The sequence below is a fragment of the Lolium perenne genome, chromosome 5, assembly GCF_019359855.2.
Source record: "Lolium perenne isolate Kyuss_39 chromosome 5, Kyuss_2.0, whole genome shotgun sequence".
In the NCBI taxonomy this organism is placed as follows: Eukaryota; Viridiplantae; Streptophyta; class Magnoliopsida; order Poales; family Poaceae; genus Lolium; species Lolium perenne.
Window position 1 is genome coordinate 204,109,483 of NC_067248.2, and position 14,608 is coordinate 204,124,090.

The following is a 14,608-nucleotide window of genomic DNA, read 5'->3' on the forward strand; positions in this document are numbered from 1 at the left end:
ACAAGGCTCTTCCTGGATCTATTAAGTAGGCCTGGCCCAATAAGCGCTTCTGAAAGTTGGTGCGATTCCGTGCAGTCCGGATCGAGCTTTGGAGAACGAAAATCCGCGTGGACGCGCAAGTGACCACCGCCTACGTACGTACGCGTGGATATAACTCTGGCGCAGCTCAACAAACGCGCATTCACGACCTTCGACCTTAAGACAAGAAGAGAGAAACGCTCGTTGCCGAATCTATAATTCATCTCTGCAGCTCGTCGATCACACTCGTACGAGAACCTGAATCCCAAAGTATCAACCATGTCCCGGCGATTCCTGCCACCGATTGTCCCACTGGTCCTACTACTGCTTGCATCGACCTCCCCACCCGCCACCGCCGCAGCCGAGGCGATCCTGCAGTTGCAGGTCGCGGAGGCGCCGTCCGCTGCTGGCTGCAGCCGGAGCGCGGCGGCGGCGGCGCAGGTGGTGGTGGAGAGCTGCACGGAGGACATCGTCAGGTCCTTCTTCGGCGTCCGCGGCAGCGACGTCTGCTGCCGCGCGCTGGAGGGGGTAGGCGCTGGGTGCTACCGCGCGGTCTTCTCCGGCTCACCGTTCGTGGATATCTACGCCACCATCCTCGGTAACGTCTGCGGCCTCGCCGCTGCTCCAGCTCCTAGCCCCGGCGCAATGCGCATGACAGAATGATCGTGCTAGGACCATATGCAGGCTTGCTCGTGTACTAGGATCGACAATTCGACGTAGTATTAAAAGATCCTAGCAATGGATGTGTATCATGGGAAGTTAAATTAACGTTCGTCACCTGAGTGTTTTCTTTGTAAATGAAGATAGCGTCAACGCAGAGATTCTACAATGGTGTGGATGTCCCGGTCTTATCCGATGGCCAATAACGTGCTAAGATTCGTGCAAGAATATTTTACACAAACAACCTGTGCGTGGTACACCTTCCCACCTCTATGGAAAACAAAGTGGACATGTACACTTCCTCCCGTCCCAGCTTGCCAGCTCTGTATCCGTTCCCAGATCCCCAACCCTTCCCCGACCTCTCTCTCCTAGGCTCCTCCGTCCTCCCGCCCTCTGACGGATTAGTCTCCCCAAGCACCATGAACCGCGGTGAGGAAAAATCCTCGAAGACTGGCGCCACCTCCTGCTCCCGATGGTCGTGCTGCAGTGTGAGCCATCTCTGCCATCCCTGATTTGGAAGGCCGCCATCGTTGGTGGAAGCCCCGACCATCTGGAACTCCTCGAGGAAGTGCCAGGCCGAAGGAGACCTTGATATTTTCCATGGAGATTGGATCAAGGCATGGAAATTGTGTCGGCATGGAAATTGTGTCGATATTTTATAGCTTAGATCCGTAGCATTTGTTTCCTTTTTTGCTTCTTCTTATTTCTGGGAATGGATATGATGGATACTCGTGTTTGTTCCATGATTGTTCCTTCTTCCTAATCTTAATTGAAGATCTGATTCTCCGTTGATTTGTTTCCTTATATAAATATTGTTGATCCAAAAAAAAAAATCGTCATTGTTTCTTCATATTCTCTCTCTGATTCTTGATGCGTGGTGCGCTTCAAGTCTGATTTGATGCATGTTTTCTTTCTTGAGCAATTTGGATGTACATCTTCCAAAACTTTTGGATCAAAAAACGAACCGTGAAAAATGGGAGGTATGTTATGGAAAAGGGGAGGGCCTTCCTGACACGAATTTGATATTTGTCAGGGTGTGTTTTGCAAAGTGCGGAAGACCTTTTCACGAATCTTAAAGCATTATTGAATGTTCAGGATAGGCCCGGGACGCCCACGTATATGTAGAGGATGATTTCCGTGGTTTCTAGAACTACTGTGGTATTGATATACTTTGAGGCGTTCGGATTCACTGAATACTTCGGTTTAAGATACTGAAGTCTTCCACCAAATCGTAGCTTTTTTTTGGCACCATTGGAAAATTGACCCCAACCTCTTTTTTGGCGAAACAGAGAAATGACGAAACGGAGAAACGCTCGCTCGTTGCATCATATTTCTTTTTTTGAAAAAACAACTTATTGTATATCGTGGCTCCGTAAGTTTGTCTTGTTCGTCCGTGATGTTCTCTCTAGCTGGAGAAATCAAGCTCACCAAGTGGAAAAGATTCGCCCTACTTTACTACGGTTTCATTTCGTCCCTTCTTTGTTTATTTCTTCTTCACTAGATTGTAGCGTTGCTGCCCACGGGGGACAAAGAGAAAATATGTAAAGTTTGGAGGGTAAATGATTCTATTTTCTTTTCATCTAAGTCCCTAAAAAAATTCATCAGAAAAAATCTCGTACACGACATACACTTAATGCCGTGAACTATCGAGAGAAGAAAAAAAGGTTTTTAAAGGTTCAACAAATGCTAACATTTCATTAATTAAAGAAGGAGGAAACTTAGTAAGATGACGCCCGACACAACACCAGGGAATGCCAGAAAAACACGAGAAACATAAAATGCGTTGGCAACATAGACATCTCAGAGAGGTTTAAGTATGCCACTAAACAATCGATCAACAGATAATCATCCATGCAGCGACTCATGCAACGGCCATGCAGCTATAATACCGGTGAAAACTACGGTAGAACAACACACTCAGCCAAACGTCTACGTAAATTTGCTAAAACTGAGAAAATCTGTGATTTAAACAAAATAATGTATTCATTCATTGGCCAGACACTAAATTCATCGGTTTTGTAATAGTACTACTTTGATTTGAAAAAGTCAGCTTGTAAACACAGCCTACTGATTCATGTGAATATAAGAGCATCTCCACTCGGTTCCTCCAGAAGCCTCCCACGGACGACGAAAAACGGTCCAGTCAGGCTCCCGGTTCCTCGTTTTGGTCCGGATTTGAGCATATTTTCGTCCGGACTCCCCATGCCATCCTCGGTTTCCTGGGGTCTCCCGGGGACTCAAGATGGAGCAAAACCAATCGCCCACGCCCACGTGTCTCCTCTTTCGTCCGGACTCCCCGGGTCATCCTCTTTTTCCCCGAGAAACGCCGCTTGGGGAGCACACGACTGAAAATATACTGCCCCTATGCCAAATTTTTATTCAATCCAGACGAAAATTTCGCCGGATTTAGGCGTGAAGAGAGCCAACGAGTGGAGTGCTCTAAGACCTAGAAATATCGATCTCTACCTCACACGAGTCACGGTCACTGACTCAACACGGCATGTACTTTTCTACCTGTACGTGGACATGATGTGACAGCGTGATCGTCTTGGAGAAAAAGAACGGGAAGACGGGGCGCCAGCACAAAAGCGTACCAAGAGATATATCTACTCCAGATCGACCACGGGATGATGTATGTTGATTCACTAGCAATAAGCTGCTCTTAGAGCATCTTCACAGCCGCGTCCCCCAAAGCGTCCCCAAAGAAATTTGGAGCACGCCGGACCAAAAAACCGTTTCAGTCGCGTCCCTTAAAGCCCATTTTTGTCCGCCCCCCCCCCTCCCCATACGGTGTCCGGCGTCTCGAGCCCGTCCCTGTCCCACAGGGGACGCTCCGGGCACGCCAGACACAACGAAAAGCGAGACGGGAACTGGCGGGGCCGACCCGTCAGCGGCACGGTTAATTTTAACCTAACCGTCGCCTACCTCGCGACGGAAGTTATTCGCGCGCAGTGACACATAGCGGCATCTTTGCCTTAATGGCGACGGAGGGGCGGGCGAGACGTCTCGTCGGTGCTGCGCAGCCTCCACGCGTCGCCGGCGTTCGCACGCCACCGCCCGTTCCCGTGCTTTCGTCCCGCCTCTTCTCGCCTGTTCCCGCGCTTTCTTCCTGACGCCGGCGTCTATAAAAGGTCTCCCAGCTCAATGGTAGCCAACACACCCCGCCGGCAACAAACACAGCCCTCGTCGCTCCACCGCCGTCTCCTCCACCACCATTAGCAATGGCGAACCGTCCCGGCGCTGGCCACTTCCCTCCACCGCCGTCTCCTCCACTTGCAGTCCCGGAAACGCAGGTCGACACCGACCCCGCGGCCCGGGAAGAGCGGTGGCGTGCACACCGTAAGCAGCGGCGGGAGGCAATGCAGCAGCAGGCCCGCCAGCAGCGGGAGGCGGCGCAGGCGGCGGATCTAGCGGCTAACTGCGCCCATGGCCCCGCTGCTGGCGAGGCCGCGGCGGCAGTAGCGTGGCACGAGCAGCAGTGCGACACCGTTGCGGCGTCTGACGCCTCGACGGGACAAGAGGCGCGACGGTGCGGTACCGGGAGGAGATGGAGTAGCGGTGGGCCGACGAGCGTCGGCGCGGCGCGTTGAGCGGATGCGTTGTACCGAGATCGGCGGGAGTCAATCGAGCGCCGGCGGCGGAGTCGATCGAGCGCCAGCAGCAGCTGGCGGCGGAGCAGCGTCGGCAGCGGGAGGCGGCGCTGGCGGCGATCTGGGGGAGGCGGGCGGACCAGTTGGCGGCGTAGGGGAGGCGACGACGGGGCGGGGCCATCGAACGCACCGCCGGGTGGTCAGTAGTCTAGGTTTAGATGAAATCTAGCCGTTTTCATTCAAACTTTGTAATATATAATCAAAATTAAATGAAAACCTTTATTTCCATGCACCAATATTCATTTGGGGGCGGCGTTTGGGGGACGCGGCTGGGGAGCGACGTCCCCAAAGGCGACACGAACAAAACACGGAAGAGAAAAGGAGAAAAGGAGAGGACCTAGCTGAAGGCAAAGGTCTAAACGCTTAATTACTGGTGCTGTGAAACTTGCCAGCGAATGGATCATCAATGAATAAAGGGATGAAAAGGCATCTACCTCTCACATTGTCGATTTTTCTCATTTTTCGTGTAATTCTTTTTGGATAATGTTTAGACTTTACCTAATCCGAACGCGATTGATGTTGCTTTCCTCCAATCCGGACCAAGTTTGGTGGTCAATGGGCAACTAGGATACCATTCCGATTTAAACTAGTTTTAACACGTTTAATGAATCTAGATAGATTTGAATAATATGTTACCTAAATCTGCGATAAGCTAGCATCATGAAATGTTTTGCTACATGATTTGGCCTTGATCAAGTTGATGCAGGGTACCGATGAGTTCCATTAGAATCTTAATCATAGTGGTGAATTCTCTATCAATTCTATGTAAAAGCTCTCAGCCAGACGTTTCAGTGGATAATGATAAAATGACTTAAAAGATAAAAGATTCCACTTAAAAGAAAGGCTTTTTGCGTGTTATCTTCATAGAGGTGTTATCCTCACCAAAGATAATCTTGCAAAGCGTAATTCATGTGGATGTAAAAAAGTATGTCTTTTGTCGTCAAGATAAGACTATTAAACGTCGCCTTCCAGTTTGTTAGATTTGTCATCTAGACATATTCTACCTTATACCTTCCATAAAGCGTTGCTAATAATAGCTATGTAGAAATGATAATGTTTTAATGGAAAAAAATCTCTTATACACAGCTACGCTCCTTTCATAGTTATCTCTACAACGAACATGTGAAGCATCGTGACCAGCTTAGGGAGGTGTCTAGTGTCTACGTAATTTCAGGATATGATAAGAATTTCTTTTTCCAACATAGATGACAGTAACATTCGGGTTGGACCTCCATACCCTTGGTGTTGTAGCAACTTTTGCATTATGAGTTTGCTTTTCAAAAATGTTTTTATGCAGTTTTTTTGTTTTGTCTTCTTACCTCCGCCTTCAAGCCTCCCTCAATCATTCATTTACTAGTGTAAATTGTAGAAGGATAGAGAGAGGAGAGATTGGCGGAATATGATGGATGTTGTATTGAGCCTCTCGGGCGAGTATATATAGTGGTACAAGACTTAGAGGCTAAGATGGCTCTCCTAGAGATATGGTAGGTAGAGATTACAAATCTTAGACTACCTAATATACCTATACCAAATATATCTCTAACACTCTCCGCAGTCGTAGCGGTAGTGACGTGAACAACAGTAAAGTCGCGGACGGTCAGACTGGAGAGATGCCGAAGGTAGGAACCAACGGACTGACACTCCCCCGCAGTCGTAGCGTGAGCGTCGTGGATGATGTCGCGTCGCGGATGCTTGGACTGTAGAAGAAGCCGAGGTGCTCATGCGAGGTGATAGCCCTTGTGCCGATGTCGAGGTAGCCGAGAGCGTGGGTGCTGCAACCTTTGGTCGAGGGAGCCGCGTGAGGAATTGTCGTGGTCGATGTCATGGCCGGGTACCGGTGTCGATGTAGCCGCATGCGAGGTGGTGTGCGAGGAGGGTGACGGAGACGCGCCGAGGCAGTCGTGGAGATGGTCGATGCCGAAGTCGATTGATGTCTACGCACACTCATTTTCCTGTAGACAGTATTGGGCCTCCAAGAGCAGAGGTTTGTAGAACAGCAGCAAGTTTTCCCTTAAGTGGATCACCCAAGGTTTATCGAACTCAGGGAGGAAGTGGTCAAAGATATCCCTCTCATGCAACCCTGCAACCACAAAGCAAGAAGTCTCTTGTGTCCCCAACACACCTAATAGGTGCACTAGTTCGGCGAAGAGATAGTGAAATACAGGTGGTATGAATAAATATGAGCAGTAGTAACGGCGCCAGAAAATAGCTTGATGCTACAACTGGCGTGTGGTTGATGGTGGTAATATTGCAGGCAGTAGAGATGCAGTAAAACAGTAAACAAGCAGCGATAGCAGTATTTGGGAACAAGGCCTAGGGATCATACTTTCACTAGTGGACACTCTCAACATTGATCACATAACAGAATAAATAGATATATGCTATACTCTACACTCTCTTGTTGGATGATGAACACCACTAATTATGTAGGATTACACGAACCCTCAATGTCGGAGTTAACAAGCTCCACAATATTCGATATTCATGTTTAAATAACCTTAGAGTGCATGATAGATCAACACAACTAAACCAAGTACTAACATAGCATGCACACTGTCACCATCACACTATGAAGGAGAAATAGATCACATCAATACTATCATAGCAATAATTAACTTCATAATCTACAAGAGATTACAATCATAACCTACGCCAAGTACTACAAGATGCACACACTGTCACCATTACACCGTGGAGGAGGAATAGAGTACTTTAATAACATCACTAGAGTAACACATAGATGAATAGTGATACAAAACTCATATGAATCTCAATCATGTAGGGCAGCTCATGAGATCATTGTATTGAAATACATAGGAGAGAGATTAACCACATAGCTACCGGTACAGCCCTTAGCCTCGATGGAGAACTACTCCCTCCTCATGGGAGACAGCAGCGTTGATGAAGATGGCGGTGGTGTCGATGGAGAAGCCTTCCGGGGGCACTTCCCCGTCCCGGCGGCGTGCCGGAACAGAGAGTCATGTCCCCCAGATCTTGGCTTCGCGATGGCGACGGCTCTGGATGGTTTCTCATACCGTGGCTTTTCCGTATCGAAGATTTAGGTCAGGGACCTTTAAATAGGCGAAGAGGCGGAGCCGGAGGGCTGACGAGGTGGTGACACAATAGGGGGGCGCGGCCCACCCCCTGGCCGCGCCGGGCACACGTGTGGGGCCCACAGGGCCCTCCTCTGGTGGCTCTCGGGTGTTCTGGAAGCTTCGTGGAATTTTAAGATCTTGGGCGTTGATTTCGTCCAATTCCGAGAATATTTCCTTACTAGGATTTCTGAAACCAAAAACAACAGAAAACAGGAACTGGCACTTCGGCATCTCGTCAATAGGTTAGTTCCAGAAAACGCATAAAATCATCATAAAGTGTGAACAAAACATGTAGTATTGTCATAAAATAAGCATGGAACATCAGAAATTATAGATACGTTAGAGACGTATTAGCATCCCCAAGCTTAGTTCCTACTCGTCCTCGAGTAGGTAAACGATAACAAAGATAATTTCTGAAGTGACATGCTACCAACATAATCTTGATCATACTATTGTAAAGCATATGAGATGAATGAAATGATTCAAGACAATATAAATGCAATGAGTAAACAATTGAATCATATAGCAAAGACTTTTCATGAATAGTACTTTCAAGACAAGTATCAATAAGTCTTGCATAAGAGTTAACTCATAAAGCAATAGATTCAAAGTAAAGGCATTGAAGCAACACAAAGGAAGATTAAGTTTCGGCGGTTGCTTTCAACTTATAACATGTATATCTCATGGATAATTGTCAATGCAAAGCAATATAACAAGTGCAATAAGCAAGCATGTAAGAATCAATGCACAGTTAACACAAGTGTTTGCTTCTAAGACAGAAGGAAATAGGTAAACTGACTCAACATGAAAGTAGAAGAAAGGCCCTTCGCAGAGGGAAGCAGGGATTAAATCATGTGCTAGAGCTTTTTAAGTTTTGAAATCATAAAGAGAGCATAAAAGTAAAATTTTGAGAGGTGTTTGTTGTTGTCAACAAATGGTAGTGGGCACTCTAACTACCTCGCCAACCAGACTTTCAAGAGTGGCTCCCATGAAGGACGTTATCTCTACCAGCAAGGTAGATCATCCCTCTTCTCTTTTGTTTACACATGTATTTTAGTTTTATTATGGGTGACACTCCCCCCAACCTTTGCTTACACAAGCCATGGCTAACCGAATCCTCGGGTGCCTTCCATCAATCTCATACCATGGAGGAGTGTCTATTTGCAAAATTAAGTTGCTTACTGATGAATCAGAGCAAAACATGTGAAGAGAATTATTAATGAAGTTTGATTAATCGGGACTGGGAACCCCGTTGCCAGCTTTTTTTGCAAAATTATTGGATAAGCGGATGTGCCACTAGTCCATTATGAAAGTCTGTCAAGAGTAAATGACAAGGTTGAAAGATAAACACCACATACTTCCTCATGAGCTATAAAACATTAACACAAATTGAGAAGCATTTTGAAGGTTTAAAGGTAGCACATGAAGTATTTACTTGGAATGGCGGAGAAATACCATGTAGTAGGTAGGTATGATGGACACAAATGGCATAGTGTTTGGCTCAAGGATTTGGATGCACGAGAAGTATTCCCTCTCAGTACAAGGCTTAGGCTAGCAAGGTTATTTAAAACAAACACAAGTATGAACTAGTACAACAAAACTCACATAAAAGACATATTGCAAGCATTATAAGACTCTACACTGTCTTCCTTGTTGTTCAAACCCTTACTAGAAAATATCTAGACTTTAGAGAGACCAATCATGCAAACCAAATTTTAACAAGCTCTATGTATTTCTTCACTAATAAGTGCAAAGTATATGATGCAAGAGATTAAACATGAGCACAACAATTGCCAAGTATCAAATTATTCAAGACATCATATCAATTACTACATGTAGCATTTCCCGTTCCCAACCATATAACAATGAACGAAGCAGTTTCAACCTTCGCCATGAACACTAAAAGTAAAGCTAAGAACACATGTGTTCATATGAACTAGCGGAGCGTGTCTCTATCCCACACAAGCATTTGTTCAAACAAAATAAAAATAAGAAACATACAGACGCTCCAAGTAAAGTACATAAGATGTGACCGAATAAAAATATAGTTTCAAGAGAAGGAACCTGATAATTTGTTGATGAAGAAGGGGATGCCTTGGGCATCCCCAAGCTTAGACGCTTGAGTCTTCTTGAAATATGCAGGGGTGAACCACCGGGGCATCCCCAAGCTTAGACTTTTCACTCTTCTTGATCGTAGTATATCATCCTCCTCTCTTGACCCTTGAAAACTTCCTCCACACCAAACTCAAAACAAACTCATTAGAGGGTTAGTGCATAATCAAAATTCACATGTTCAGAGGTGACACAATCATTCTTAACACTTCTGGACATTGCCCAAAGCTACTGGAAGTTAATGGAACAAAGAAATCCATCCCACATAGCAAAAGAGGCAATGCGAAATAAAAGGCAGAATCTGTCAAAACAGAACAGTCCGTAAAGATGAATTTCTAAGAGGCACCAGACTTGCTCAAATGAAAATGCTCAAATTGAATGAAAGTTGCGTACATATCTGAGGATAACTCACAAAAATTGGCAGATTTTTATGAGTTACCTACAGAGAATTCTGCCCAAATTCGTGACAGCAAGAAATCTGTTTCTGCGCAGTAATCCAAATCTAGTATCAACCTTGTTATCAAAGACTTTACTTGGCACAACAATACAATAAAATAAAGATAAGAAGAGGTTGCTACAGTAGTAACAACTTCCAAGACACAAATATAAAACAAAATTGCTGTAGTAAAATAAACACATGGGTTATCTCCCAAGAAGTTCTTTCTTTATAGCCATTAAGATGGGCTCAGCAAATTAAATGATGCACTCATAAAGATGAGAGTTGAAGCAAAAGAGAGCATCAAGAAGCAAATTCAAAACACATTTAAGTCTAACATGCTTCCTATGCATAGGAATCTTGTAAATAAACAAGTTCATGAAGAGCAAAGTGACAAGCATAGGAAGATAAAACAAGTGTAACTTCAAAAATTTCAGCACATAGAGAGGTATTTTAGTAACATGAAAATTTCTACAACCATATTTTCCTCTCTCATAATAATATCCAGTAGCATCATGAGCAAACTCAACAATATAACTATCACATAAAGCATTCTTATCATGAGTCTCATGCATAAAATTATTATTCCCCACATAAGGATAATCAATTTTATTAGTAATAGTGGGAGCAAATTCAACAAAGTAGCTATCATTTTTATTCTCATCAAGTGTAGGAGGCATAGTATAATCATAACAAAATGTGCTCTCCATAGTAGGTGGCACCAAAAGGCTACTGTTGAAGTATAAATGCATTGCCTAATCTCTTCCATCAGCTCGGGCTTTTGGAATAGTTGGTTAGTGCATGCAATTCTACATGGTATCAGAGCCAAGAGGTCTTGAGTTCAAGACCCGGTTGGCGCAATATAAAATAAAAATATTGCAGCCCACTTTCGTTCCATGTTTAGGCCGGAGGGAGCCACACGTGAGGGGGAGTGTTGAAGTATAAATGCATTGCCTAATCTCTTCCATCAGCTCGGGCTTTTGGAATAGTTGGTTAGTGCATGCAATTCTACAGCTACTATCATTATAATCATCAAAAATAGGAGGCAAAGCATCATCAAAGTAAATTTTCTCCTCAATGCTTGGGGGACTAAAAAGATCATGCTCATCAAAAACAGCTTCCCCAAGCTTAGAATTTTCCATATCATTAGCAACAATGGTGTTCAAAGTATTCATACTAATATGTTCCATGGGTTTTTTAATTTTCGCATCAAATCATCCATGTCTTAACTCAGGAAATAATTTTAAAAGCTCACTGTTGCTTTCCATTATGCCAAACTAGTGATAAACAAGAAACAAGAAGATGCAATTGCAGGATCTAAAGGAAATAGCTTCGAGTACTTACAACGCCGCCGGAAAATAGCTTAGTAGCCGAGATCCGAAATGTGAGTACCTTTTACCTTTCCTCCCCGGCAACGGCGCCAGAAAATAGCTTGATGTCTACGCACACTCCTTTTCCTGTAGACAGTGTTGGGCCTCCAAGAGCAGAGGTTTGTAGAACAGCAGCAAGTTTTCCCTTAAGTGGATCACCCAAGGTTTATCGAACTCAGGGAGGAAGAGGTCAAAGATATCCCTCTCATGCAACCCTGCAACCACAAAGCAAGAAGTCTCTTGTGTCCCAAACACACCTAATAGGTGCACTAGTTCGGCGAAGAGATAGTAAAATACAGGTGGTATGAATAAATATGAGCGATAACGGCGCCTTAAAAATAGCTTGATGCTACAACTGGCGTGTGGTTGATGGTGGTAATATTGCAGGCAGTAGAGATGCAGTAAAACAGTAAACAAGCAGCGATAGCAGTATTTGGGAACAATGCCTAGGGATCATACTTTCACTAGTGGACACTCTCAACATTGATCACATAACAGAATAAATAGATATATGCTATACTCTACACTCTCTTGTTGGATGATGAACACCACTAATTGTGTAGGATTACACGAACCCTTGATACGTCTCCGACGTATCGATAATTTCTTATGTTCCATGCCACATTATTGATGATATCTACATGTTTTATGCATACTTTATGTCATATTTATGCGTTTTCTGGAACTAACCTATTAACAAGATGCCGAAGTGCCAGTTGCTGTTTTCTGCTGTTTTTGGTTTCAGAAATCCTAGTAACGAAATATTCTCGGAATCGGACGAAATCAACGCCCAGGTTCCTATTTTCACCGGAAGCATCCAGAACACACGAGAACCACCAGGGAGGGGGCACAGGCCCACCAAACCCTAGGCCGGCGCGGCCAGGGGGGGCCCGCGCCACCCTATGGTGTGGGCACCCCTTCAGCCCTCCTGCGCCGCCTCTTCGCCTATTTAAAGCCTCCGTCGCGAAAACCCTGATACGTTCGACGAAACCCACAGAAACCTTCCAGAGCCGCCGCCATCGCGAAGCCAAGATCTGGGGGACAGGAGTCTCTGTTCCGGCACGCCGCCGGGATGGGGAAGTGCCCCCGGAAGGCTCCTCCATCGACACCACCGCCATCTTCATCAACGCTGCTGTCTCCCATGAGGAGGGAGTAGTTCTCCATCGAGGCTCGGGGCTGTACCGGTAGCTATGTGGTTCATCTCTCTCCTATGTACTTCAATACAGTAATCTCATGAGCTGCCTTACATGATTGAGATTCATATGATGATGCTTGTAATCTAGATGTCGTTATGCTAGTCAAGTGGGTTTTACTTATGTGATCTCCGGAGACTCCTTGTCCCACGTGTGTAAAGGTGACAGTGTGTGCACCGTGTGGGTCTCTTAGGCTATATTTCACAGAATACTTATTCACTGTTATGAATGGCATAGTGAAGTGCTTATTTATATCCCTTTATGATTGCAATGTGTTTTGTATCACAATTTATCTATGTGCTACTCTAGCAATGTTATTAAAGTAGTTTTATTCCTCCTGCACGGTGTAATGGTGACAGTGTGTGCATCCGTGTTAGTACTTGGCGTAGGCTATGATTATGATCTCTTGTAGATTATGAAGTTAACTATTGCTATGATGGTATTGATGTGATCTATTCCTCCTACATAGTGTGAAGGTGACAGTGTGCATGCTATGTTAGTACTTGGTTTAGTCGTGTTGATCTTTCATGCACTCTAAGGTTATTTAAATATGAACATTGAATTGTGGAGCTTGTTAACTCCGGCATTGAGGGTTCGTGTAATCCTACGCAATGTGTTCATCATCCAACAAAAGAGTGTAGAGTATGCATTTATCTATTCTGTTATGTGATCAAAGTTGAGAGTGTCCACTAGTGAAAGTGTAATCCCTAGGCCTTGTTTCTAAATACTGCTATCGCTGCTTGTTTCTTGTTTTCTTTGCGTTACCTTTGCGTTACTACTGCTTATTCATACCACCTGTATTTCACTATCTCTTCGCCGAACTAGTGCACCTATTAGGTGTGTTGGGGACACAAGAGACTTCTTGCTTTGTGGTTGCAGGGTTGCATGAGAGGGATATCTTTGACCTCTTCCTCCCTGAGTTCGATAAACCTTGGGTGATCCACTTAAGGGAAAACTTGCTGCTGTTCTACAAACCTCTGCTCTTGGAGGCCCAACACTGTCTACAGGAAAAGGAGGGGGCGTAGACATCAAGCTATTTTCTGGCGCCGTTGCCGGGGAGGAAAGGTAAAAGGTACTCACACTCCGGATCTCGGCTACTAAGCTATTTTCCGGCGCTGTAAGTACTCGAAGCTATTTCCTTTAGATCCTGCAATTGCAACTTTTTGTTTCTTGTTTACACTAGTTTGGCATAATGGACAAGAATGATCTTCTTATTCTATTTCCTGATTTAAAACATGGATTGTTTGATGCGAAAATTAAAAAACCTATGGAATCTTATTTGCATGCTGGTAGTAATATTAGTATGAACGCTTTGAACACCATTGTTGATAATAATATAGAAAGTTCTAAGCTTGGGGAAGCTGGTTTTCATGATCTTTTTATTCCCCCAAGCATTGAGGAGAAAATTTACCTTGATGATACTTTGCCTCCTATTTATGATGATAGTAGTCTTTTAGTACCGCCTGTTATGGAGGATAAATTTGATTATGATTACAATATGCCTCCTATATTTGATAATGAGAATAATAATGATAGCTACTTTGTTGAATTTGCTCCCACTACAACTAATAAAATTGATTATGCTTATGTGGAGAGTAATGATACTTTTATGCATGTGAATAAGAATGCTTTATGTGATACTTATATTGTTGAGTTTGCTCATGATGCTACTGAAAGTTATTATGAGAGAGGAAAATATGGTTGTAGAAATTTTCATGTTACTAAAATGCCTCTCTATGTGCTGAAATTTTTGAAGCTACACTTGTTCTATCTTCCTATGCTTGTTACTTTGCTCCTCATGAACTTGTTTATTTACAAGATTCCTATGCATAGGAAGCATGTTAGACTTAAATATGTTTTGGATTTGCTTCTTGATGCTCTCTTTTGCTTCAAATACTATTTCTTGCAAGTGCATCATTAAAACTGCTGAGCCCATCTTAACGGCTATAAAGAAAGAACTTCTTGGGAGATAACCCATGTGTTATTTTGCTACAGTACTTTGTTTTATATTTGTGTCTTGGAAGTTGTTTACTACTGTAGCAACCTCTCCTTATCTTAGTTTTGTGTTTTGTTG

At 44.3% G+C, this 14,608-nt stretch overlaps 1 protein-coding gene across 1 annotated transcript; it reads left to right on the forward strand.

Annotated features, from left to right (window-relative positions):
- Nucleotides 1–200: 200 nt before the first annotated feature.
- LOC127301448 (uncharacterized) lies at nt 201–1,470 on the forward strand. Its single transcript, XM_051331695.2, has one exon. It carries the CDS (start codon nt 298–300, stop codon nt 679–681), a length of 384 nt encoding a protein of 127 aa, XP_051187655.1. The 5' UTR covers nt 201–297; the 3' UTR covers nt 682–1,470.
- Nucleotides 1,471–14,608: the final 13,138 nt, after the last annotated feature.

Excerpts from the sequence above, each read along its gene's own strand:
- LOC127301448 (XM_051331695.2), top strand. The coding sequence starts at position 298 with ATGTCCCGGCGATTCCTGCCACCGATTGTCCCACTGGTCCTACTACTG.